The 27,817-nt window shown below is 42.1% G+C and overlaps 1 protein-coding gene across 3 annotated transcripts in view; it reads right to left on the bottom strand.

Annotated features, from left to right (window-relative positions):
- drosha (drosha ribonuclease III) overlaps window positions 1-27,817 on the bottom strand; it is a 137,710-nt gene that overhangs the window by 75,406 nt on the left and 34,487 nt on the right. For 2 of the 3 annotated variants that reach the window (XM_080865862.1, XM_080865861.1), the window contains 6 exons: window positions 27,541-27,648; window positions 22,443-22,550; window positions 4,442-4,580; window positions 4,281-4,341; window positions 4,139-4,189; window positions 3,937-3,996 (listed from right to left, as the gene is read on the bottom strand). In XM_080865862.1, coding sequence (XP_080721988.1) covers window positions 3,937-3,996; window positions 4,139-4,189; window positions 4,281-4,341; window positions 4,442-4,580; window positions 22,443-22,550; window positions 27,541-27,648 — 527 coding nt within the window. The remainder of the gene's footprint in view (window positions 1-3,936; window positions 3,997-4,138; window positions 4,190-4,280; window positions 4,342-4,441; window positions 4,581-22,442; window positions 22,551-27,540; window positions 27,649-27,817) is intronic. The other variant, XM_080865863.1, reaches the window with a different exon arrangement.

The following is a 27,817-nucleotide window of genomic DNA, read 5'->3' as shown; positions in this document are numbered from 1 at the left end:
TTTCCCCCCCATAAAATATCTCAGGAAGTTCATCCATTATTTTGTAAATGAAGGATTTGATAAATGTGACATTTTCTGGATGTACTTTTTCAGACTAAAGTAGTGGATTTTTTTTAGCTTGTTATATAAGACTTGAGATCAAATTGGGCTGTTCTTGGCCCATGAACTAAAGAGAGTTTGACAGCCCTGGTCTGTCCAAAAAGTTTAATGCCATTTCACGCTGCCTCATCCTGCATTTTCAAAACTCTTAAAGACCGACTAATTAATTTTCCCGACATATCCAGCCTTTCCAGGTCTGCGCTGGAACCCAGAAAATGGCGGCGGACGCTTGAGTGGTTCCACAGCTGGGTTCCGCGCTAGCAGGTTCCATTTTCATTACGGTCCGGCGTCTCCCTAACTGCGGCGTGTCATTTGATTTCATTTGAATTAAAACAGGCAATTTAATTCAGTCATTTCTAATCAATGCAAAGAGAGGAAAGCAGGTGGCGTTCTGTTTTTCCAAATTCACGAGAGGTCCATTTGTCAGGGTATTGTGATCTTAGTGTGGAAACAAAACACTTGGAATTAATAAAACCCACTTAGTGTAATGGAAAATAATGAGACCAGAGACTCTTGGTTTGCTAGCCAAAGTGTCAGTCACACAACCCGACTGAGTGGACTCCACAGCAATTTTCAGGTAGGAAAACACGCTGTATTTATATCTCTGCTTATTAATAGCCTCCACCAACTGTGGCACTTTCCAGACACCAACTGTGAAGCTCATCTGCAGTCTGTTCCTCGTGTGCTTTTCTTTACGTGTGCTGCTGTACTTTCTGGCCCAAAAATAAAGAAACCAAATCAATGCGCCCAGCCGTGCCTCGGTGTTTCTTAACACAACTACAAACATGACTTCACAAGCATTTATCTTTAATAATTTTTACTCATTTAAACACCTGGACTTAAAAAAGTCCTTCTGATGAAATATTTACTTACAAATATTGCACGTGGCCTTATTTTCTTTACATCAGCTGCTGACCCTTGTAAAAAAATAATCTCGCTGCTCCCCTCTACTCAACACTAACTCCCACCCAGCGTTTGGAGCTATTCAAATGTGCAAAATATTCTGTTGGCTGAACAGCAGAGACGCAGATAGCCTCCAAGGGCAGTGCATGCTGGAGGTGCACGAGGCAGTTGGCCGGATCTGCTGTAGCCCTTTAACTGGACAAGAGGCTGATAAATAATTCAGAGGGCCAGAGCGTAGGCCAAGCATGTCTCGTCAGACGCTAACAATCAAAGAAGAAGGCAGAAGAAGAGGAGGGGGGTGAGAAGGAGAGAAAGTGGCAAAACATGCCCGGAGATACCAAGAGAAACAGAGGCTAACCACCTTGTTTGTAACACAGTTCCTGGTGCATAAGGAGCTGAAGCGGTATCCTTTGTAACCCAGTGTCAGCTCCTATTAAGGTTTAATGCTGTTCCTGGATGTTATGGAAGTGTTAGCATTGAGGCTTACAAATGAAATTCTGGTAGGAGAAGTTATGCTGGTGGGCAAATGGAAATCTGATAAAACTCTATTCTCCCTTTTCTATGTGCATGTATGCGTGTGAAGGGTACACCTCGCGGAAAGAGAAAAGCCCTTTTCTTATATGTTACAGCATTTATGCTCGGAGACTGGGGAGGAGGATGTGGTGGAACAGTGGGAAAGTACAGTTAGTGGCACACTAACGGACTTCACTGCGATGGATTTCAAGTCAAATGATTGAAATGTGATTGAAGTGAAGACTTTCGGCCTGTCATTCAAGGGTTTTTACAAAAGTACCTCATTAACTGTTTATTAATTAGTGTATTTTCTGCACTATAAGGCAAACTACGAAGCCGCACCACCTGATGGATTGTCGGAGCATTAGGGCTGCCGTAGTCAGGAGCCTCACCGAGTAATCGGGGTCCCAAATTTCATCCTCTTCATGTCCCAAAGTCAAACGAACACTGCAGCATCACTGAAGAGTTAAAAACTGTCTAAATTCTTTCATCCTTAATAAAATGATCAGCGTTGCTCCTTTACCAGGAGTAAAAATTAAGTTTAACATCCAGGCATCCTTTAAAACAGAATTTATTAAACTTAACAGAGTTAGAAGTTAGCAGGAAGTTAGCTCGCCAGTTTCGCTAGTTACCTAAACATGATATTGCATGTTCTGACTGAGAGACTTCTGAAAAAAATAAAACGTACAGCTCTGCCATCACTTCCAACATAAATGAAGACAAGAAACTAAACAGCAGTGGCTTTTGTAGGGTTACTGAAGTTGGACTAGCTGGTATATAATGATGTGCTACGTGATCGCTAGTGACACAGCTATGTTAGCATAACATAAACAGTGAAGCTGCAGGATGAACGCTAACTTTTTTACACTCAAAAGTTAGCATGAGGGTTCCTGATGGTTATGGACTTCAGTCAGGAGCACAACTGAGATAATCCATCCACAATACGAGGTTAGTCATTAATATACTGCAACAACATGGGAATAGAGCAGCTGCGAGAGAATTCAACATTAATGAATAAATGGTACGGAAGTGGAGGAAGCAAGAAGAATGAGTTGAGTAAAGTTTGATTTATCTGACTGTTTTGCGCCTTATGGTCCGAAAAATACGGTATAGCCTTTTTTTATACATAGTTCCCAATTTTCAGAGATTCAATAGTAATTAGGCAAGTTGACATAATTTATACTATCATTAATATAAGGATAAGTACACTCTGGGTCATCATTTATCCCACTAGCACTAGTTCCACTCGCACCACATGCCCATGCCATAAAACTGTGATCGGCCTCGGATTATCCTCCTCACACCGGTACAAGTTAATTTTAGTCTCCTCTGTCCAAACAGCTTTTTTCAGAACAGTTTCTTGAGGGTAGCCAGTGGTTCATGCCATGCTGTAAACCCTTTCTATTTCTATGCATGGAGGCATCTCTTGATTGTAGACCTTGACACGAATACACCTGCCTCCTTGTGTTTCATTCCACATTTCAGACCGCATTGTTGATTTGGTCGCTCCTCAAGTTTTTATTACCTCTCCAACAGCCCGCCCACCCACCATAACGATGTCCTCCCTCCCTCGCTCTGACGTCCGTTTGGACCACACCTGGAATCAACCCCAGAACTTTTATCTGTTTAATCTGTCGTGAAATAATAAAGAGATGTTTTTCAATTATGTCCAATAACTTCTGAGCCTCTGAAAGCAGAGAACTATATATAAAAATGGGTGTACTTCCTAAACTGTTAATGAACCCCTTGAATCAAAGCTTAAAGTCTGCACTTCAATCACATCTTGATTGTTTGATTTCAAACACTGTGGCGGTGTGGAGAGGCAAATTGCCAAAACACACAAAAATAGTGCCAGTGTCTAAAAACTATAGCTACTGATAATCTCTGCACTTTTCTCACGTTTCCTCTCAGAGGAGGAGGAAGTGGTGGAACACTGAGGAGGTAGGTGGGCTATTTCGCTAAGTAATGTATGAGATTAGTAGTAGCTATATATATATATAATGAGCAGTGTGTGCTGTGCTTAGGTAAGTGCCGGACAGCAGCGCCCGCACTCACCTGGCAGTCAATAACACAGTCAGCATTCCAGACAGCAATTCCAGACAGCTAATTGCAAGTTGTCATGGAGAATTTCAGCCTATTAAAATAGGTTGAGGGCGGCGTGAGAGGTAACGAGGAGGAGGAGGTGGTGGGAGGGGTGGGGTTTACATCCCAGTTCCAATTACCAGTAAATCACTGTCTTGAATGAGTTGAAAGTGTGGAGAAGAGCGTGGCTGTGACAGACGAGGATAGATGTAGACAACGAGAAAGAGGGAGAAATGGAGTGAGAAGGTGAGAAAGGAAAAAAAAGACAAAGGCCGATAGTGTTCTCGTCGGCTTCAATTAGCGCAGGTGTCTATCAGAGGCTCGCAGGCGCTTTCTCACCTGGTGAGGAACTCGACAACAGCATCACCGAGGAACTCCAGTCTCTCGTTGTGATTGATCCTAGAGATGGGGAGGAGACGAAAGGAAAGGCGGAGATGTTAGGACATTAGAAGAGGTAGCAGGAGAGATGGGCTTCTCACACATGCACGCACACTCTCTCACACACACACACACACGCACACACACACACACACCTGCTCACCTGCTAAATCCCTTGCTTTCACAGTTAAAGTTAATTTTCTTGTCAGCAGGCCTGCCGGGTATATTAATCACAAGAATCGTCCCTTTGATTGCTCCTGTGGTCAGTGATAGCATGAACAGATATGTGCCCGCAGGCAGCCTACCTGGAAGGGGAGGGGTCATCCTGTCCCAGACGAGACATGATGTTAATCAATGTGTTGATTCCTGCGAAAAAAAATTAAAAAATCCCCGGGATGGTAGGGTTAGAGTTGCCTGATAAAAACGACTGGTCATTTTTAGAGTAGGAAAACATTGAAATAAAGACCTTTTTTCCTCATGTACATGTGGTGGACCTTCCTGTCGCCATATTTGGGCTGGCGGATGCCGCAGTTGGACAGCGAGTTGCGGGCGTGGTCGGGATTCATGCCAAAGTTGAGGTGATGGCTGGGGTGAGTTAAGGCCAGCTGAAAGAGAGGAAACGTTCGTCGATTAACAAACGGGGATATTTTGAACACTTTGTATACCCACAGGAAGTTGTGTCACACTTTGAAAATCTGACTGGGATGTTATCTGAAATACTTCTACGTAGTTTGTGTCAGGAGGTCCTCCGTTTTGGATAAAAAATACCTGTAGTGCGTCTGAATTTGGACAATTATGCATATTATTAGTTCCTTGTGACCATTTCAATGGTCTCACAGGGTGATGATCATTGTTTAATACAAAGACAAGTGTTGAGCAGTCTCTCCATTTCAGAGCTAAAATTTCCACACTCTGCATTTTGACCGTCACAAGGAATCCATGCAGTACTTCATGAAGTTGTACCCGATTGCGTGAATGCTCTTAGAAGCATGTTACAGTTTGGCATCTGTGAGTGTGCTTGGGTGCAAGTCACGTGAATTTCGTCACCAGACAACGATCGCAAGGCTCTGAGCGGGCATCGACAAGCCGGCTGCTTTTTAATGATCGCACAGATTTATCTGCAGAGGTGCCAGCCTACAACGCAGGACCTACGCAGGCACCTTTTAGTCGGACTTATCAAAGACTTAAACAAAGAGTAAAGTGACTGACTACTCATCCGTGGTGTCTCCAGCTGTCTGTGTCCACAACTAGAATATAATAGCCGCTTTACAATTCCCTCGTCTCTGAGTCTGCTAGGGTCCAAGTGACATAAATTTCATCATCAGACAGCAAGCGTGAGGCTCTGCCGTTTTTTTGTGACTGGCAGACTCGTCCACAGAGACTTTGCATTACAATACACCAACTACGCTGCACCCATCAGACAGACTTCAAAGGAGAATAACAGGAATGACTGCTGACCTGAGGTCTACAGCTGTCTGTGTTAAAATAGCAAGTCTAAGTACGGTAGTAGCAATTTGAAACATATTTGTTTGATGTAAGCAGTGGTTCTGACTGTATAGAGCAGACAGACAGAACATGTGATGTCCATTCACTGGCTGTGATATGTCACCAGACTGTTACCTAAGCAATCCTCACATGCACGCTATCAGGCATCACACGGGGGAGCTGCTCGTTAAAGGCCATTTAATGTCTGATCTTTTGAGTCCTGTTTGGTCTGGAACAGTTTAGGCTGCAGTGCATGAGTAAAAACAGCTTTCTTTGCAACCAGGAAGGTCACCTATATATATGAGATGGAGTCTGCATTACTGCCGACTAAGGTAGTAATTTCTAAAAGGCCAAACGCTACAGTGGAAAGCGTTGAAGCACTGACCCATGCTGGCTGTTTAAACACAAGCCCTTGTTTGGCTACAACTTATATGCAGTAATCATTCAAGTACATATAGTTTCAATCAATCAAATAATAGAGAACGAGGCGTTGTTTCTTTTTTCTGCTTAAAATTAGATCCCGGCCAGCAGACACCAGCAGGTCATAAAAACAAATCAAGGCCAAAATCAAGATCAAACTTCCAAATAAACAGCTCTAAATAGGAAGACCGCGCTCAATACGCAATCGCATGGAAAAACAGTTTAAATGAGGGAGCCACACTCCATGAAGAGGATCTCAGACAAGCTGCCAGAGGCAAGCACCAGCAAAGAAAGGAGAGAGTCCCGTATTCGAGCACCTCACATCAATGCCCACACTGCGAGAACATTAACGGTTCCAGAATTGGCCTCTTCAGCCAATTAAAGACCTAAAATAAGAACTACCCAAGAGGCGCACCATACTTGAGTTGTGAGTGTGCACCGATTACGGTATTCATCTGCATCCAGTGGCAAACATCCACTTATTGCTAATAGAATCAATGAGGTTGGAGGGATTTGGATTTTAATTAAATATTTTGACAGATAGCTTATCAACTATTGTTAAAAAAAATAGAAGCTAAGAACTGAAAGAATTAAGGCAATATACTCTAAAAGACTCAAACACTGCAACGCAAAAGAACTCCATAGTTGGACCAATGCTTTTATTCGGTATTGTGCTTATAATGGTTGATGCAACAGGTCAGAGCCATTCACTTAATCCTCATCCTCCGCTGCAGGCTATTATCCTGTCCTTTAACAAAATGGAGGAAACCATGAGCTCCAAACAACTCCATCTGAAAGCGTCTTTGATTCAGTGTCCCAGATGGCAAAATGGTGGATAAAGCTAAGGCCATTTGCCAAATACAGCAAATGGATCACAGTAACATTACCAAGACAACGAGTGTGAGGTCACCTTTTGGCTCGTCACCAAAGTGAGACAGAAAAAAACAGCAATTCTGCAAAGTAGTTTTGGATCAGAATACTTGGGCGGCTTTCAAATGAATCTGAGCAAATTGCACGTTTCTTCTCATTTCATTCCAACTTGATTGTTTAAGAAAGTTAAAATCTATTAAAAAAAAAAAAAAAAAAACACGCACAAACAGAACATCAAATATTTTTCATGACTCTTTTTCACAGCGCCAAACACTAAAATAAAAGCCACTAATTTTCCAAGGAGTTTAATTTACCTAACTTTTACAAAATATTCCAGTTGTAGTCAAATGCAAAGTTCCTGGTATATGCATTGCTCGAGTGTTTGGGCTGCTTAGGTCATGAGACTTTTTTTTCAGTGATGCTATTTGCATTCTTAATGCATTTGTTGCTATTTTGCATTAGTGACTATATATATTGACATCTGAGCTGCCACTTGGGAGCAGAATAAAGGAATACGGGAAAAACAATTGACCTCCAGGTCAGTGTAGAACCGCCAAAAGCTGCAGTTCCTCTAGTGGCCTCTTGAGGTTGGTTCCAAAAGTCAGTCAATCCCAAAAGACTCCCAAGTTAAAAGTCCAACTTTACAGGATCTCTATTAATCATATCATCTGGCATACCAGCTGTATGGTTTATGACAGGGGTCGGCAACCTTGGGCACGCGTGCCACAGCCGGCATGCGAAGGGTTAACTGATGGCACGACACGCAGTGAATTAATCTAAGAAGGTGCATTAAAAAAAAATAAAAAAATAAAAAATGGCCGGGCCAGAGGTGCACAGTGCAAATTAGCTCACATAGACACATTAGTTGTGCCACTTCTTAATGACGGTATCTTAGCTAACAACCCAAACTACCAGATTCAACTTGTAATTGGCTAAAAATAACTTAGCCTACCGGTGAGAGGGACGTTGCTAGCTGGCAGTTTTAAAATGCAAGCGATGTTGAAATTTCCACATTCCGACACTTCAAATACTTCAGGAGCTGTCCGCTCAGCGCAGCATCAGCACCACTGAAATAAACGGATACATCCGTAGACTTGAGACAGAACTCACAATGCGTTTTGTGGACTTTCAGGTTTATGGACCAATGTTTTCTTTTATGATCAAACCAGAAAGCTTTAATGAGCAGTTGGGTTTGCATTAAACTGGATGGACACAGAGGACATCGAAATGCAGCTGATAGAACTGAAAAGCTCGACACTATGGGGGTCAAAGTTTGGAGAACTACTAACGCAGCTGGAATCCACAGCTGTGCGTGTTCATGGAGCTGCATTTTCACCTGCTGGACATCACTACCTGACAAGTTTAACTGTCTTCAGAACATTGCAGAGGCCTTATTGACAGTATTTGGCTCTACATATCTGTGTGAGCAGATTTTCTCTCACATGAGTGTCCTCAGGTAGCCATCTGAATGCTGGACACTCGGAGACCTGTGTATCTGAGTGGGAGACCAGAGATCACATTAACATGTGTATCCCTGTATTAACAAATATGCCCTACTGGCCCAGTTTATTTTTCTTATCATTGTTGTGAGGAGACCATAAATAGCATTTGCATTTGCTGTTATGGAGTTCTTGTTATGAATAAAAAGTGTCTTTTTTGTTTCAAAATAGCTGATAGCTGCTAACATCTGCGAACAAATATACAGTGGCTTGCAAAAGTATTCGGCCCCCTTGAACTTTTCCACATTTTGTCACATTACAGCCACAAACATGAATCAATTTTATTGGAGTTACACGTGAAAGACCAACACAAAGTGGTGTACACGTGAGAAGTGGAACGAAAATCATACATGATTCCAAACATTTTTTACAAATAAATAACTGAAAAGTGCGGTGTGCGTAATTATTCGGCCCCCTTTGGTCTGAGTGCAGTCAGTTGCCCATAGACTGCCTGATGAGTGCTAATGACTCAACAGAGTGCACCTGTGTGTAATCTAATGTCAGTACAAATACAGCTGCTATGTGACGGCCTCAGAGGTTGTCTAAGAGAATATTGGGAACAACAACACCATGAAGTCCAAAGAACACACCAGACAGGTCAGGGATAAAGTTACTGAGAAATTTAAAGCAGGCTTAGACTACAAAAAGATTTACCAAGCCTTGAACATCCCACCGAGCACTGTTCAAGCAATCATTCAGAAATGGAAGGAGTATGGCACAACTGTAAACCTACCAAGACAAGGCCGTCCACCTAAACTCACAGGCCGAACAAGGAGAGCGCTGATCAGAAACGCAGCCAAGAGGCCCATGGTGACCCTGGACGAGCTGCAGAGATCTACAGCTCAGGTGGGGGAATCTGTCCATAGGAGAACTATTAGTCGTGCACTGCACAAAGTTGGCCTTTATGGAAGAGTGGCAAGAAGAAAGCAGAACAGAAAACCATAAGAAGTCCCGTTTGCAGTTTGCCACAAGCCATGTGGGGGACACAGCAAACATGTGGAAAAAGGTGCTCTGGTCAGATGAGACCAAAATGGAACTTTTTGGCCAAAATGCAAAACGCTATGTGTGGCGGAAAACTAACACTGCACATCACTCTGAACACACCATCCCCACTGTCAAATATAGTGGTGGCAGCATCATGCTCTGGGGGTGCTTCTCTTCAGCAGGGACAGGGAAGCTGGTCAGAGTTGATGGGAAGATGGATGGAGCCAAATACAGAACAATCTTGGAAGAAAACCTCTTGGAGTCTGCAAAAGACTTGAGACTGGGGCGGAGGTTCACCTTCCAGCAGGACAATGACCCTGAACATAAAGCCAGGGCAACAATGGAATGGTTTAAAACAAAACATATCCATGTGTTAGAATGGCCCAGTCAAAGTCCAGATCTAAATCCAATCGAGAATCTGTGGCAAGATCTGAAAACTGCTGCTCACAAACGCTGTCCATCTAATCTGACTGAGCTGGAGCTGCTTTGCAAAGAAGAGTGGGCAAATATTTCAGTCTCTAGATGTGCAAAGCTGGTAGAGACAGACCCTAAAAGACTGGCAGCTGTAATTGCAGCAAAAGGTGGTTCTACAAAGTATTGACTCAGGGGGCTGAATAGTTACGCACACCCCACTTTTCAGTTATTTATTTGTGAAAAATGTTTGGAATCATGTATGATTTTCGTTCCACGTCTCACGTGTGCACCACTTTGTGTTGGTCTTTCACGTGGAATTCCAATAACATTGATTCATGTTTGTGGCTGTAATGTGACAAAATGTGGAAAAGTTCAAGGGGGGCGAATACTTTTGCAAGCCACTGTAATTCTATAAAGTTGTTCTATATAGTGTGTAACTGTTCATATAGAGCGTTATTAAATTTATTGCTAATGCAATCATATGGCACATTGACTTCTGAGGAAATTTTAGATGGCACTCATCATCAGAAAGGTTGCCTACCCCTGGTTTATGAAGTAGGTGAGAAGTCTTGAACAAAGCTCAAAGAAGTCCAGTCAGTTTCACAAACTTCACAAATAGGTCAAGTTTTGTTTTTTGTTGTTTTTTTTTTTTAACTCATCCATTTGGATTTTAGGAGGACTTAAAGGTTAGGGAAATGGCCAATTTGACTCCCAGATGGACCGACCTTGGCAGATGCAGCCAGCAACTGTCTGCTAGGCCTCAACTCAGTTATCCCAAGTTAATGAACTATACCATTTGTATGCAGTTTGGAGCATTATATTTGAGCTGGTAAATAGTGTGGCTTGCGTTGTGGAACAGCCCATGTAAGAAGTTCTCCAAAGTTGTCAAATTTCTACTGTTAAGACCTCAATTTTCTTTATATACACTCTGCTTGCTCAAAAGAAAGTAGTAGTAGTATTCAAGAGCTACAATGTACAAACACTAACAAAAGCTGCCCTTTGGCATTCGTAAGTGCTTCTTGTGTCCTTCTTTGCTTTTTACTGTCTTATGTGTCTTTTCCACTTTGTTTGTAACCACAGATTTAAAAAGACAGACATCAAAGTCATAGATGAGATCAATTGCCATTCCTGTTTTAGGCTTCTACTAAAGTAGAATGATGTTTCCAGTTCATTGGAAATATGGATAAAATCCTACTGTATCCTAAAGGGCTCACATTTATTTAGAAGACAATGAATCAAGTTAGTTCTAAATAAAATAAATAATTGTTGTTTCCACAAAAAGAAAAAATTAAATTTCATTTATACAACATGAAATGAACAATTTCAATAAAGCTACTTTTGGTTTCTTCCTTATTCACAAGGTGCCGCCACAGCTCCACATGCTTGATTTGGCAGATTCTTTATGACAGCTAAAATCCAGGGGAATTTGTCTTCCCCAGAAAAGAAGCAGCTGGTTTTGGCCATCTATCACCTCTACTGGATGGCTGCAAATGCATGAAATCCAAACGGTGCACACCATAAAGTGGCCCGGGTTGCTGTGAAAACTATTGTACTGCAATCAAGAGTTCTCAAAATAATAAAACATTGAACTGTATCTGGACCATTTCTGTTAAAAAACATAATGAAAATTGAGGAAGATGGTTCAACATCTCTGGGCTAGAGCTCCACAGGACTCCATTTATTCTAGACTCTCTCTTTAGTATTTATAAATTCTTTGCAGACAACAACGCAATACCACAAATACGCTTTTACAAAGGGCAAGTGCAGCGCACAGTGAGCAGCAAAAGCCAAACTGACAGCATTTAGACATCAACAACATGACCAAAACCTCCCGAGGCCTGGTGTAAAATCTCCACAGAGTCTGATTTCCATTTACCATCCTGGACTTAGACTGACTAATTGACTAATTACCAACTGTAACACCAGAAAAGCAGCCTAATAATGCTGGATGGAGGAGAAAGAGGGGAGGTAGCTCTACTTAGGTGAGCTGCTAAGAGAGAAAAAGGATTCCTCTTCTTTCTCACAGAGAAAGTTGTTTGCATGAAAATTAATGACTAAAACTTTCAAACCTGTAAAGAGAGCCAAAAGTGGGAATTTAAAGTAAAGCAACCCTGAAGGAAACGCATTAGTCGACATTCAGCTTTGTTTGAAAAAAAGGACAAAAACCGCTGTGCCTAGAAAGACTGCCGCAGCTGAACATCTCAAACTCGCTGAGGGAAGAAAAAGGGAAAAGATAGGGCTCAGTAGGATATGTCAAGCCTTTATCAATCTTACATTAGGAGAATGTTAATCTCAGCCCAGAAAAAATAAAAAGACTCCAACTACTCTTTCCCCTGGGCTTGCTTTTCAAAATGCTTGTCTCCTTTCAGCCAACTTCAAATCAATTTCAAGCTCCAATGAGATATATATGTAAAACGTTAACAGAGAGGTTTCAATATTTATAGTTGCTCAAGAGGCCTTCAGCTTTGTAGCCCTGAACACAGAAACGACAAATTCAACAGCATCTGTTATTTTTTTCTTCCCTGGTTAAAAGTAACAGCATTCTGAGGGAGGTGGGTAAAAAAAAAAAAGTCAGTTATTTGACATGACACAAACAGAAATCAAGCAATTCTCAGCACCGCGTTGACACTTTGATGAGAAAAAAATAAAAATATAAGTAAAAACAACCCACCACGTCTACATCCAATCTCACCTCCCCCATTGTGTGATGTCAAACACCAGTCAATGACTGCCTACTACACAGCCTGAACTACGGTGCTGGGCCCTCTAAAGAAAAAAAAGTATGAAACAAAATACACGAGTAAACACTGCAGATCCCTCACTGCTAAGAACAACAACCAACAGCAGTGATTCTGTGGACAGGATTGACGTCTGCAACTGTTCCTGTCAAGATAATGACTCCGTTAAGTATTGGAGTGATTCGGATTTAGCGATCGCTGCCTCGGCTGCTGCTCGACCGCCTTTGGCTAAACGGAAATAAACATCATCGCTCAGCTGAGAGCAGAGGACCTGACTGGAAAGGGTGCTGCTCGTGCACCCGCGTGCAGGGAAAACCGATGGGCCGATCTGCCTGCTTGGCAAACACAATGATGTAATTACTCTGTACAGCTTTATTTAAAATAGTGCATGGATAAAAACCAGGCTTTAAAGGTTAAAGAAAAAAACAGCGAAAAAAAAGGGGTTGAGGATATAAAACAGAGTTACCATTACGTTGATGGATGTTCACGACACAAGTCAAAGCTTGAGCAAAGAGATTCTGTCCATCAGAAATCCTTAATACATAATCCAGTTTGTGGCGTTTTAAAGATTTGACAGCCATAACGAGGCAACAGCTTTGGTTGTATGCTTTGGATATTTGTGAAGAACAAAAGAGAATATTGGAGATCTGTTCTGAATGATGGCCGTTTAGCCACATGATGACAGCTTGGCTTTCAGTTCTTTGAGAATATAACCGCACTCGTTATCACGTCCTTCGCATAATGAAACACTTAGCGAATCGCCTTTCATTCATTTCTTATGGAAATATTGGTGAGAACAGGTTAACTCTTGTGTGGAAATAATCTTTTAGGAGGCACAGATGAATATTATAAAATAGGCACATTTGTTATGGAAATATCAAGAAGCGAGAGGAACACACGTTTCATAGTTTTCCCTCCTCCTACACACAATCACATCAAACCATTCTCCATCCAGTGTTTCCCCATCAGCGGCTGCTGAATGCTTCATGGAAAAGGTGTGCCTTCACTAACACTTAAAAACAGTCACACTTGACCCATGTCTGAGATCGCCAGGAAGGTTATTTCGGAGTTATGGTGCAATGGCGGCAAAAAGGAAAGTTGGACCGCCCCTTTTTGTACAAGCTTCGATTGTGGTGGGAGAGAAAGAGACGCAGCCCTTAAGGATCATGAAGGAGAATATGGATGCAGCATATCTATCACTTATGCAGGCGCAAAGCCATGCAGAGTCATGTGATTTTTGTCCCACTCAACAATGTGACTGAAGCATTCTGGGCTCGTTGTAAATTAGACTTGACTAACTGCACTGCATCACAATACTGATACAGTCTTTTACCAACATGCCATGAGGGTTTCATCTATAAAGATTTTGTCTCTGAACAACTTCGCTCACTAAGTAGAAGCTCATTAATTTCTAAAAATGTAGGATCAGGCTTGAACAGAGTTATGTTTGATTCGTTATTTTTGCAAGGGATTACAAAGACATAGACGCATGTTGAAACAGCTTAGGTTTTACTGATTTCTTTGATTTGGAAGCTCCCACAGACCCCGCGGCTCTTTGAGGACTTAGCCTTCAATTGGTGTTGTATTTAAATCTGTTTGTTAAGTAATTAATGCGTTTGATTCAATTAATTCCAATCTGGTTGTTGGTGTTACCCCCGTTTTCATCCTGCTGAGTGAGAACTCCAACGCTGGCATCTTCCTCGCCTCCATACAGCTGGCCAATCACAGAATGGAGTGGGAGTGAATATCGGATGGATTGTTAGAAAGGTACAGAAATGGTTCGATACAACCCTTCTCCAATTTAACCCCGGGCATGTGTGGGAGAAGGAGGTTTCCAGAGCGAGCCTTCCAACAAGCAGTTCTGATGAACCACAGCGGGGCACACCACATGGAGACTGCAAGAACTGTAAGAAATCCACTTGGGCTCCTTGTATTTTCTCAGACAACTTTATGAGAGGGGAGTGGGCAATATTAGGCAAGTTTAAGAGTTAACAGTTCTTTCAGTCTCTTCACTAATACATAATGCAAACTATATCCATTGCAAACCACCTTTGCACTGCAAGCGGTGCTCTCCATCACAGTGAATCGAAGAATGTAAACATCAGGCAGGCGCAGTAGTCTTCAAGATGAATCATTCGTACAATATATCTGTCTCGTGTTGTGGTAGTTGTATCAATCAGTCAAATCAGACAAACTAGAAATATAAAACTATAGCCTTAGGTACTGGTTCAGATTAAGCGGCTGAAAAATGAAGCAAACTGGCTATAGTTTTTCCCTCAAAGTGAGTCAATCGCAATCGACTCACGGTGTCTGAACGTACCCAGCTTCACAGCACAAATAAACACGTTTACAGCCAGTTTTTTTTTTAAAAACAGAACAAAACAGATATTTTCTTACACAACAAGTCTGAGTGGGATGTATTTTAAATAACCCATTGACCTAGATAACTGAGTTAAGGGCGTGGTCACATTGATTGACAGGTGTCTTGACAAATGGAGCTGAATAGAATAGAATAGAATAGAATAGAATTCAACTTTATTGTCATTGCACATGCACAGGTACAGGGCAACGAAATGCAGTTTGCATCCATCCAGAAGTGCTTTAGTGATATAGATATATTACAATATATATTAGCAATAATATAGATATGTGAGTATATTACAGAAATGGGTCTATTATGGTATGTTATAATGTACACGGTATGAAGTATGTTGTGAATATTCTATAACTATAAGTATGTACAGGCTGTAGTGAGTACAAGCTATGTACAGGATATGAACAGGATATAAATATGAAAAACTATACAGAATATGAAATAAATAACTTTACAGAATCTGGGATATACAGCTATACAGAAATGGGAACTATGCAAGTTGTAAACAGTTGTAGGATTAAAGATTATCGAATGTACAGAATGATTATTTACACAGAGCTATACAGTAGTGCAGTTAAGATAAGTGAGATATAATTCCTACAGAGGCTATATAAAGTGCTAGTGGTTGTGAGTGGTGGTTCAGTCCATGTTATTATTGTGTTTGAGGGTACAGTTGTCCATTGTGGGTGTGTGTATGTTCAGTCCATGAGTTTAACGTGGGTCAGATGTCAGGAGGCAGAGTTCAGGAGTCTGACAGCTGTGGGGAAGAAGCTGTTCCGGTACCTGGTGGTCTTAGTCCGGAGGCTCCTGTGGCGCCTCCCAGAGGGCAGGAGGGTGAAGAGTCCATGTGATGGGTGACTGGGGTCTTTGATGATTTTCCCAGCCCTTTTCAGACACCGCTTCCTGTAGATGTCTTTTATGGCAGAAAGATATCTCTTAGGCCTCGTCCACTGCTCTGAGTAATTAAAATGGACCTCTTCCATGTGTGGGTGATTTTGATCCATTTCCAAGCATTTTTAAAGTTATTTGACTAATTTTATGGTTTGCTATTTGACACAAAGCATTTGAGTAGTGTGTACTTTGGTTCTGGTGAGTGAAAATCTAGTATTTTACTAGCCTGTTGGTTATATATACCTACATACATATATATGGATTGTCTGAGTAAAGATTTAGTTTGCCAAACTTTGGTATAGTCTGTCTAAAACATTTCTTTAAATTAATTCTTTAAAACAAAATAAAAATAAAATATCCCTAAAAATTGATTTGTTAAGGTTTCTGAAAAACCTAAAAATATTTATGCAGTCTTGAGATTCTTTTTCGGGCATTTCAACCATGAGAAACCCACAATCATGTGACCTGAATAGCTCTCACAGCGATGGGTTGGGGCAATATCTTACAGAGGTTTCACACTTTGGGTCCAGGTATGTTAACGACCCATTCCTTTATGTCACACCTTGGCTTTTGACTGCGATGACTCGCGTGATTAATTGTGGGTCAACGACCATCAGGACTACCTTCAAATGGGCCAACCCCCAGTAGGGATTAAATACCCGTACCTTTTCACCAATTTGAAATGAAGACGTCTTGGATGAGAGGTGAAACATCTTTACAACCTGATAGAAGTCTCCAGTTGCTTTTTTTTAAAGCACTCAAGACTACAATGTCTTGGATGACTGAAAACCTAAGCTTGAGTGTGAAATTCTAGTATGTATTTTATAACTTTGATTGCACTGAGCTAACCAAATCTGCTAGCTAGTTAGCTGAAAATGTAAGCACTCGGGACTTTCTAAAATGATCACACATTGGGCTCCAAAAGCAGCAAAAATGCTAAATTTTTACCTTCACAACAGTACTTCACAAAGAAATAGGTGATGTCAAGCTGACTACACCTATTCTCAAGCCTTAGCCAATAACAGCAATCAACCCTTTCAATTCCAATATTAAAAAACATCTGGTGCCAAACACCCAACCTGGCGGCCATATTGGATTGTCAGAATTCGGAAAGGTCTTGTACACATGGGTCCAATTCACGCTACATTTTAGCTACTGTTAACAGTTAGTTCCATATTGTAGTTCATGTGTTCAGCAACCACAAAAGTCCTGGCAATAAATAAATACTGTATCATTCTAATATCCAGCATACAGTACATAGCACTAGCAATATTTTATTTTATAAAATGAAAAACTCAGGTATTCAACCTGAAACAAAAGAAAACATTCAAAGCATGTGAAACGGTATTCCCCAACTGAATCAAATGGACACCTCAATCACATGGATGGTAATGTGTCGCCATGAAAACAAATAAAATACCCCAGTACACAGAGTCACAGTCGTATTCACAGGGGCACACAAACAAAAGCATGCAATATCAGAGGCAGGGCTGTGGACTTGTACAGTTAAATTATTGAGATGCTCTGTGATGCCTCTCATTCTGTCAGCATGGGTCAAAAGCAAGGAACGAGGATGAAGCAACAGGGGGCTGGGTGGGATTATGAGGGTCTGTTGGATGTGGGGATGCGGGAGCATGTGGCGACCATGAACACGTGTCTCTCCAACCCTGCCCCGCCCCTCCTAAGTTTTAAATGTTAAATGTTTAACGGGGAGGCTCTCAGAAGAGGAGCTTCAAAGGGCCCAGGCTCCACTGCAGTCGGGCGGGGGGGAAGTGCAGAGGCTCCCGCTCTCAGGCTGGGTTTTTGTCAGTTGCCTCATGCCGGGATCACATTGCCTTTCTCTACTGCATAAGCAGGTATGTTGCTGCACAGAGAATCAAAAGATGTTTCATGGCTTCGCCGACTGAGTTTACTATGGTGAATGTACATCAGCAACATTTATTCTCCTTACAATTTGGATTTACAGATAAGCGTTCATTAAACATTATAGAGAATGAGCTGAAAACAAGCATCGATTGCACCCAGCTCTTCTCAGATGATAAGCCGCTTTCATCTCTTATGAAAAAAGGGAAATAAATTCTCATTCCTTTAACAGGAGTACAGCTCATTACTCTACATAGATGGAACAAGAAAAGCCATTCACAAATACATATTCAACTGCTCCAAACCCAGACAGACCACTGAAGTCTGGCTCCTCATTGGAGAAATACTCACTATAGCCTTCAACATGAGGATTTAAAGACTGTAGGCAAGTATATATGATGACCTGTGAGTCAGTCTAGTCTATATTTAAAGATCCTGAAAAGCATTTTCATGAAGCACTTCTGTTTTTGTTTCGGATTTGAAGTGTGAAATGTAATTAATATTTATAGTATTATTCCAGGGTTTTCTTCCCATGCTGGTGCTGTGCATAGAAATGAGCCTAATAAAGTGTGTTAAGTTGGTATAATTCTACATGTCAGGCTGGCTCAAGGACTTAAGGAGTGAAACAAATATGTAAAATTAATGAGATGAAATGCAGATAAAACAAAAATAACTATATTAATAATAATAATAATAATAATAATAATAATAATAATAATAATAATAATAATCACTGTCAGCCCAAAAACCAGGAAGTGGTGATACATTTGTTGATCCATATACAGTGCAACCACGTCATGCGCACACTTTTCTTGGTGCGAAAAGAACAAACTCGCCAGTTTGAGATTATTTTTGTTTTATGCCACAAACCAAGCTGGTAGACCCAAATGAAGCAGTCAGGTGAAGGACACCTTGCACCTCTACATGAAGAAACAGGTGAGGATGAACAGATGCTTTTAAATTATCACCTCCAATGTGTGGTAGCGTCAGTTCACGGTAGAACCGCTGAGGGGGTCATTTTGATCCCTTGGCTTTTTTAAAAATCATGTAACCACATCTCATATTTCACAAGTTTTCCTAAAGTAGGTGGTTTAATTTAAGTTTTTAGAAAGATAATATGTGATGTGGGGGATAAAAAGATAAAGAATTCATGATTACTTATACCTAGAATCACTGAGGACGTCATTTTGACGCCACAGAAAATGATGTAAAACAACAGATGTGGTATTGCTTAGCAACACAAATTTTAATATGACGCCTGCTGTAACGTGAGACACAGCTAGATAGCTGTGATTGATAAATAAATACATAGGGCACTGTAGTTAGGTAAAAGATGATTAATAACTGCAGGGCTGATGGGATGTTGGCCTGGGTCAGAGGGAAAAGTGTGGCGTACCGGGCGGGTTGCAGGCTGTTAGGGCAGTGGGGGAACCGTAGCTGAACTGAACAGAGTGTGGAGAACCAATCTGAGCAAATACAGAGTGAAATCCTGAGCAAATTAGCCAAATCTGATGGTTATAGGGCCTCAGGAGGAGAGCTGAGGGGCTAAAGTGCAGGCAGATTAGGATGGTCTGATAAACTTTAACATTAATAAATCTATTAAAACGTGTTTCTTATTCTATTTTAGTTGTTTTTTTCAGTATCTTTTTTAGGGCATCTAACTACGGAGCCCTGCAAGGGACATTGGAGAAAAAAAATAATAAAGATGAACTTTTGCGAGATCTTCGCAGGTCGCATTTGAAGGCCGAGTCGGTGTATCCTTCGTGGCCCAACTGTTACGGCCCTATCAGGGCCTCCTCCTGAAGGTGCTTGTGTGGGCGTGTCCTACAATCTCTTCTGCCTGAGGTGCCACCTTTCTCTTTTACACAGCTGACTCGCATCAGTAATTAAAAGTATTTAAGCCCAGGGAAAGGTGAGCTCTGGGCCAGAGTGCCATGTGTTTTTGCTGTTTGCAGCTAGTGAGCTGCGTGTCTGTGTTTGCAGCTAGTGAGCTGCCCTCTCTTTTTGACTTATGTTTTACTTTACTGACCAACGCTTGAGTTTTGTTTGTTTCCTTAAATGGTGATAGCAGCTTGTCCGTCTCTTTTAGTTGAACATTAATAGAAACTTTAATAAAATTCTTTAATTTAACCATTTTGACTCTTTTTTTCTGACCCGGACACATTTTGTTATACTCCCCCACCCCCTCATCACCTAGACCCCTTTTAGGGGAACGTAACACTAACCTATCCCAGAATTCATAGCACGGCCCAGCCAACTATAGTTTCCAACAATGGCAGCAGCTACTTAGTTTTAATATTACTCTTTCTGCATCACAAAATAAACTTCTAACATATTTTCAGGCGTGAATGTAGCTGTGTAAAGTTCAAATATCTGCTCGGCTTATCAAGACATCACATATTTGCAAAAGTGCTGTTACGTCTGTTACCCACCAGCTCGAAGCTGACCGGGAGGTCGAGGCCACTAGAGGCTCACTAGAACCGCACTCCCGGCGCATCGTGCCTCGACCTCCCGGCGCATCGTGCCTCGACCTCCCGGCGCATCGTGCCTCGACCTCCCGGCCAGCTTCGAGCTGGCGGCCTCCGAAGGATGCGGCCTATTTTGCGAGATCTCACAAAGGTTCATCTTCATGTTTTCCCCTCCAATGTTCCTCGTGGGGCTCCGTATCTAACACCACTTCATCCAACATTCAATTTTACATTTTTTTGTAATCCTTCTACAATAATTAAATCGTTTAGATGTATAAGCTGCTGTTTTTGTTTAGTGAATGCTACTATATATTTTAAGATCTAAATCACTTGTAAAAGTACTTATTTTGTAAAATATTTCACATATATTTATAAATGAACAACTCAGCTTCTGTAAGAAATTACTTGTTTGTCATTGCTCTTGTTGTAATGCAGGGTCAAAACAAGCAACAAGCAAAGCTGGTGCTTTGGCATGCATTACGCAAGACTGACCAAACAATCCACAACAATTTGTTAGTCGTACTGAGGAGAAGCTCTGGCAGTCTGTGTGTACACCCTCCACTGCAGCTGAATCACAGACAGTGTTAAAGATGGATGGACTGTGGCTTCTGGGTCTGAAAAGTGAAGCCAATGCAGAAGAAACGCCTTAAACCTGCATTTTTTTTTTTTTTCATGGCCACCAAGGGATGAAAATTTCTCAGGTTGTATAGAAGTTTATGAGAAAACAGCACTCGGCTCCTTTGCTCTGTGACCTCAGTAAAAACTTAGCTGATGGTTTTTTGATCGCAGTGACTAGTCTCAGGTTATATTGATGATAATATTTAAACAACTGGCCACCCTGGATAATACAGGATTATCCAGGGTATGCTGACTGAGCGCAGTTTCATAGCCAGATCTTCTCTTTTGCTCATCACATGGTTACAACTTGCAATGCAACCAGTTCGCTTCCTTGTGTGTTGGTGTTTGTTCCATTCTCCTTGAAACAAACAATATGGTAGCCACTGTGCCAAAACTTTTATACCTATGCGTTCGACACAACTAAAGATAAATTATATTCAAAGCACACAAACCTTCTATCAAAGTACAATTCATTTGTAATGCAATCAAAGGGTGGGAGCTGATTCTCCTCATGTTAAATGAGCGGACTGTCACAGGAAAACATTTATCTCATTAAATGTGATCATCCCATCCGAGTGGAGGCAAATGAGAAGTGACGGCGGATCTGAAACCCGCTCTGACTCGGAGCGGGGCTGTTTGAGCAGGCACCGCTGCACTCCTGCAGCCGTTCTGTCTGAATCTATCTGGGCGCAGAGTGTGTGTGAGTGCTGTGGGACATTAGGCGCTGCTGTGTGTGTGCTGTAGATGAGGAAAGTGTTTTAAGCCCAGCAATGATGGCTCCCTACTTGGGTCATTTCAGTCCCAGTAGTGGCGAACTGCTGACAGCCCTGGCTTTGTCCACACACAGATACACAGCGATGCCACTGTATTACCACCTCAATGGCAAGAATTGCAATGCAGGCAGGCAACAGGCGCTGCAGAAGCCTGTAGTGCGCGCTGCCTGTGAGCTGTTATGTATAAATGATTGTTTTTCTTTCCATCTGTGCGTCTTCTACGGGAGATGAAGGAGTTGAAGGAGAAAGGGGGAGGGACAGATCAATTAACATATCCCTAGAGAGACCAACCATTGAAGCTCAAATGGACATCTTCACGATGAAAGAGGCCGCAGCTTGTCAGCTACCGGCTGGCCTCGCAAGCCAGTGTTTCCTTTTTAGCGCTTGTAATGACAGGTCGTCATTATGCAAACGACAAAAAGGCCAATCATTGATCGATATGTGCAAAAACCACACACAAATGCTCTCAGACCACTGAGCAGTCTGGCACACAGACACACAGAGCCCTGAGCGAATCTTAATGCATCCTTCCCCTTTTTAACTATGTATAGGCTACAACACATTGATTTCTAATGTATCAGGTTATGACAGCTCTTCAATATTGCTGGAGGCAGCCGTGGAGCTCACTCTGAGAGCACACAGCTTGAGGCTGTGGACCTGACAGGGGAGAGCTGGCATTACGGAGGAGGCTGTCGTTGTCCTGACTACTGTCACTGCAACTCACAGCAGACCTGGGCTGCTCACTGCAGAGATATGACTCAGGCCAGTGTGTGTGTTACCTTAGCTGACTCCTGAGCCCCTGTTTCCACCTGAACTATCCCTGCAGAGGTGGATCGGGCACAGTAATGAGGGGAAACGCTGCCTCCCTGGATCTCTGTGCATAACAAGCTCCTGCACAGAATGTTTACTTTTTTATCGGCCTATCTAACCTGTAGACTGTGCACCGCCTGAAAGCACTGCACGGATTCGCCTAATGTTATCTATCTTGTTAGTTATCATCTATGCCAGCCTTTAAGTAAGCTTGGGACAGGCCTTCACAGTCACATCAAACAGTCATGACAGATTCTTACCTGAAGGAGGCAGCGCTCCTTGAAGACATAGGCGATGAGCTTATCCAGATGCATGAGACACTGGTGGTAGCGGATATGATGGGTGAGAACGGGGAGCATCATGGCGTGCTGTGGAGGACAGAGAGAATTGACAAGCAGGGTAAGAAAGGAAGACAGGAGAGGAGATTTTCTATTTTTTTCTTCAAGTAACAGGAAGAGGCAGAGAACAAGGATCATGGCGTATATGAAAGAAAAGTGAAGGGAGCGTGTTTTGAGAGCAAGTGTGATGAAGAGATTGGGAGAAAGAATGGGAGAGGGTTGATAGAGGGAACGGGGAGGGAGAAATCAATCAGCCAGTCATTATTTATTAAGTGGTGCTCTGCAACAGAGAGATGAAATAATCAAAAACCCAATTGCTGTAGAGCGAGAGGGAATGACAGAGATGGGGGAAATTCACATTTGGACAGGAGAGTCAAAATCGAAGCCCATTCTGACATGTTGACACACTTACATTGGAACAAACGCTGACAGCCCCCGCTGACCCTCACATATGAAAAGAAAAAAGTTTGAGTGCAACAAAGTAAAAGAAAAGTCAAGGGCAGGGCGGGGTTGGAGGATGAGCTGCGAGTGAGGGGAATGTGACAAGAAAAGTGGGAGTTAAAGCGAAACAGTCGGTGGTCGGATACTGAGCTCGGCAGTCTGCAGAGCCAATCTGCGGAATCATTAGCCGAGGCTTATCAAGTCTTCCCCTCGGAGTGACTGAGAAACTGTAACAAAGGCTGGTGTACACACATTAACCCTGTGCCACCACATGAGAGAAGAAGGAGCCGTGCATGTTTTAATTAGTGCTACTGGGGAAGGTGAGCCCGAGGCCCGGCGGCTACAAGCGGTGCTGCCACGTAGCCCTGGGGCCATCACAGGGGCCGTGGTGACACAGTCCCCGGGCCTTGTTAAGCAGCCAATTAAACAAAGCCGGGGCCCGGTCATGTCTGCTGCTCCTGACCTGTTCTTACGACTGCCTGAGTGACTGAGTATGTCTCTGTGTTCACAAAGGCAGGGTGGGGGCTTGTTAGAGAGTTGATACGCCACTAATTAAAAGGTGAGAAATTCCTAATTTACTGTCACGGGTGACGTTTGGGTATTTTGGACACCTTCCAACCAGGCCAGCAGCCTGAATTCACTTTTTCTTTGATTTAAGTATTACAAGCACGACTCCACACCAAGGCTTTACTCTGGGAAGCCAGTCAGGTTTATTATCTTCCACCCAAGCATATTTGGCACCTCATTTTAGCGATAAAAAAAATTATATAATTATGCGTTGGAGAGATTTATACCACCTATTATCGATTTACAAAAGGATAACTCCATGCTAGACATGCTCTTTTCCAGCTTTTGTTTCTACTTTAGCGTCTTGGACTACAGCTCTCGCTTTTGTGATCTGCTGTTTTCGCAATCCAATCAGAACCTACGGTGGGTGGAGAAATGCAGATCTGAAGGACTACCATCAGAAGCTACAGTGCAAGACGGCAGAGCTGGAGCTGGTTGGGTGGAGACTAACCCAGCTTTCACAGTGCATGAGCCTAGGTAGACCCTGGAAGAGTCGCCATCACGGGACTAACACAGAGTCAGCAACCCTATCGTGCATCTCTTTGGACTGTGTGAGGAAGCCAGAGCACCCACTCAAGGGCTAAATTCAAACCCAGCACATTTTGGCTTTTCTCTGACGGATGCATCACGACCAATTTGCGTTTCACCGTCTTGCCCAAAGACACTTCAACATGTGGTCTGGAGGAGCTGAGTAACCAACTAGTCTTCTGATTAGCAGATGACCCCCTCTACCTCCTGAATCACAGCCGGTAGAGCTACTTAATTAATCATTAAATAACAATTTTGTTAAATTAACAGCAACTTGGCTAGTGAGGCAGAAAGCAGAGAGAATACATTGAGAATTATGAATTGAACAGCGTGTCTTGGCATGTACAGGGAGAACACTGCAAACCGGGACTGCTGTGAGGCGACAGCGCTAACCGCTGTCTAACCACCTATGCTTCCTGTTTCTTTTCGTTGATAGGCTCATTTATTTTGATGCACATTGAGCCATGTGTGATGTGAGTGAAAGGCCTCTGGTTTACAGTGCTTCCACAGATTTTATTAGGCTGTATATATTGTGCAACGTAAACTACTGCAGAAATTCACCTTTGCAGGCGAGCTTTATTACCTACCCCTAACACAGCTGATACAGTTGTATTTCTCCATGCTTTGCCTTAGTTATATAATTTATAAGTAGGTGGATTAATATATATATATACACTAAGTAATTGCTGCAGAAAACATAGACCCGTCCACACTTATTCTCTCCACTGTAGAAAAAGAAAAACAGACTTCCCTTTGAAATGTTTTTGACTGTCTGACTGAACATAAATGTGATCAGGGAGCCAAAAAGAACAGAAAACAAAAGAGTGAGAAAAAAGGCAGTGAATAAAAAAAAAAATAAAAAAAAAATATGAACATAAAATAAAATTGTGATGAATAAATAAGTCCCATCTCTGCCCCCGATGTGCAGCCCGGTCCTTGACAGAGCCTTTCAAGTGAAACAACCTTGGTGTTGCCGAACGATGTTTGTAACAAGGGGGTTGATTTTGCTCCGGAAAAAAAAAAAAAAAAAAAGACGAAGTCTGCTTTTAAAATCGAGAAACTATGGGTCAGTTTTGCAGCTATCTATTGTCTGTGTCACATGTTGTGTAGACTGTACCGCTGCAGTTCGGACTGAAATTATTCATGAAGCAATTAGTCGTAGCGGTACAGCTTGAAGCAAATATAATTGGACAGCAATTATGGATCGGATTCTTCTTTGCTAGACCTTGCTGTAAGAGAGGCCTGGCTTGCACGGCTAGAACATTCTGTCATTCCTCTCCAAATGTGAGCAGCAGCATCAGCTGTAGGATACTTTCACTGCACTACATTGATAGTGGGTGTGCCGAGAGAATAATACATGCTACGCTGATGCCAATTATCTTTTCAGTAAGAAGTTTAAGACAAAAAAGATCCTAGAATAGACAATAAATAAAAAATGCACTCAAACAGACTTAGCTATATCATTACACTGACTATCAATGTAGTGCATGAGCACACGAAGCGCTCTGTTTCAGTGGGCACAGCGCGCTGCTTACACATTCAGGGTTATGGTTCAAGTCTCATTAGTTCTGCCCGTTCGAAATCGCGTGCACACATCCAAGTGCAAGTTGAACATGCTGCTCCGCTTCCTAGAAAATGAGCTACAGTTACGATAAAAATAAGAATCCATCCTAAATATATTTTTTTGCTGTTAAAAGTGCATGAAATGCCGAGTGACAGTCAAGTGGCATATAAATAAGCTGTCCAGTCGGAGTCGTTACTTAATGAAAGGTATGGCTACCGCTGCGGCTCTGTGGGAGTACGCTTTGCCTACACAGATTTTGACACTTGAATGGAGAAGTGACGCAATGTGTGGAAAGAAGAGAAGGGTGTGCGGCTGTGGCTGTGCAGTGGACGTGTCCGTCTGAGTGGAGCCACTGCAATATGTGCATGTGTCCAACTTCTAGTGACTATGTTTGCTTTTTGGTTTTAAATACAAATTCAGTTTTATTTATACACAGCCAATGCACAACAGCAGCTGCTTTAAGTGGCTTCACGTTGCAGGGTAAATAACAAGGAGTCGGCGACAGTGAGAAGGAAGAACTCCCTTTTAACAGGAAGAGACCTCGTGTTTAACTAAACTCAGGGAGGGGCAGCCAACTGCCACGAGCATACAAAGCGAGCATTTAACTTTGTACCCTGAAACTATTGCACTTACATTGTTAACAGATATAACGTAGACAAGATTTAGACAAACGTTAGCTAAACTGTAGCTAAACTCAGAAGGTGGCACTAAAAAACATGTAATTACAGAGGAAAACAGTCCATAGAGACGAAAACAATGCAAAGTAGAATCCCACGTTAAAATACTCTGCCTATAGAGCAGGCATAAAACAGTGCCTGCTACAAAAAAAATGATTTGGGTCCACTCTAACCTGTACCATGTAGCGTCACAGATCTATTTGCCATTTCTGATCATGTTAATCCGATTATTTGACAGATTGTATGACTTGGTGTGTGGCTAGTTGTACTAAGAAACCATCCAAGAAGGATGCACACCAGTTTTGATGGATAAATGTTGCGTATTTCCTTTGCATATTAACTGAAGCTAGTGCCAGTAGCTGTATCTGTATAGTCTGTGAATGCACCTTGCTAACCAACCCTAATAGTATTAACTGATAACTTCGCAGTTCTCCTTCTCTTCCATGTCTAAGTACAGTCATTAATATGTTTTTGCCTATAAACCTGCCCTCCCTGCTATTAAAGCTGTCTATAGTACAGTCAAAACTCCAAGAATACTAAAGCATTATTGTCTATTTAATTTGACAATGATGGGTAGGATTTAGCTGCCTTGCTTTTCCGTGTCAGTCAGCAACAAGTGTTATAAGTAGCTGTGGTTTGATTCCTGGTTCCACCAGTCTGCAGATCCTTGGGCAACAAACCAAATCTCAAATGGACCCTGATGCATCCATCAGTGCGTGAGTGTGCATTTATTTGATAGGTACAAAGTGTTTAAAGGCACAGAATAAAGCACTGTATGGGTGATTGTGGCTTCCAGTAAAAGGGATTCTAATGCTTGAGAAAAGCGCTATATAAAAACCAGTCCACTTACAAAGTTGATTCTTTCATTCTTGAATGAAAATGCTCCACACTCTGTGCTTTCAGCTTCTTGAATTTGGGGATTTTTTTGAATTTAAGGTAAATGGGGTTTTTTCTCTTTACTATAGAATTTAAAAAAAAAAAAAAAAGTCTGTAATTGAAATAATCTTTATTTAGTATCCTATTCAGTCTTGTTAGAAATATATATATATAAATCTTTGTTTTAAAAGATTGTTTATACTTGTCTCTCTGGAGTGCATTAAAGGATGTTTTGAATCTCTTTACTTTTAAAAGCACCAGGGTGTTATGCTTCATTGTTATGTAACTGTGAAACAATGTGTACATTCGTTTGTTCGATCCATGGAATCGGCGCTGTATGTGCATGCATACAATTGAGTGGCGTTACCTGACAGACGTCGGAGCGGATGCCAGTCTTCCAGAAGCCCTGACTGCTGAGCTCCACTGTGACCTCTCGGCGCATCGTGTTCTTCTGACGGATCTTCTGAAGAGCTTCCTGCCAAACAACCAGCCAGTCAATTATTGATCCACTGGAGCACAGCCTACGGGGACAGCTCCCATCCTCAAAACCTCACCCCACCCTCGCTCCCCCCTTTCTTTGACTCTTGCTTTTCCAACAGATAGGCTAGCACATGTAATAATCTGAAACCTCCATGGCAGGATAC

The sequence above is a fragment of the Rhamphochromis sp. 'chilingali' genome (assembly GCF_963969265.1).
Source record: "Rhamphochromis sp. 'chilingali' genome assembly, chromosome: 18".
Taxonomy (NCBI): Eukaryota; Metazoa; Chordata; class Actinopteri; order Cichliformes; family Cichlidae; genus Rhamphochromis; species Rhamphochromis sp. 'chilingali'.
Note: the sequence above shows the minus strand (reverse complement) of the source record. Positions and strands in the feature narration are given on the sequence as shown.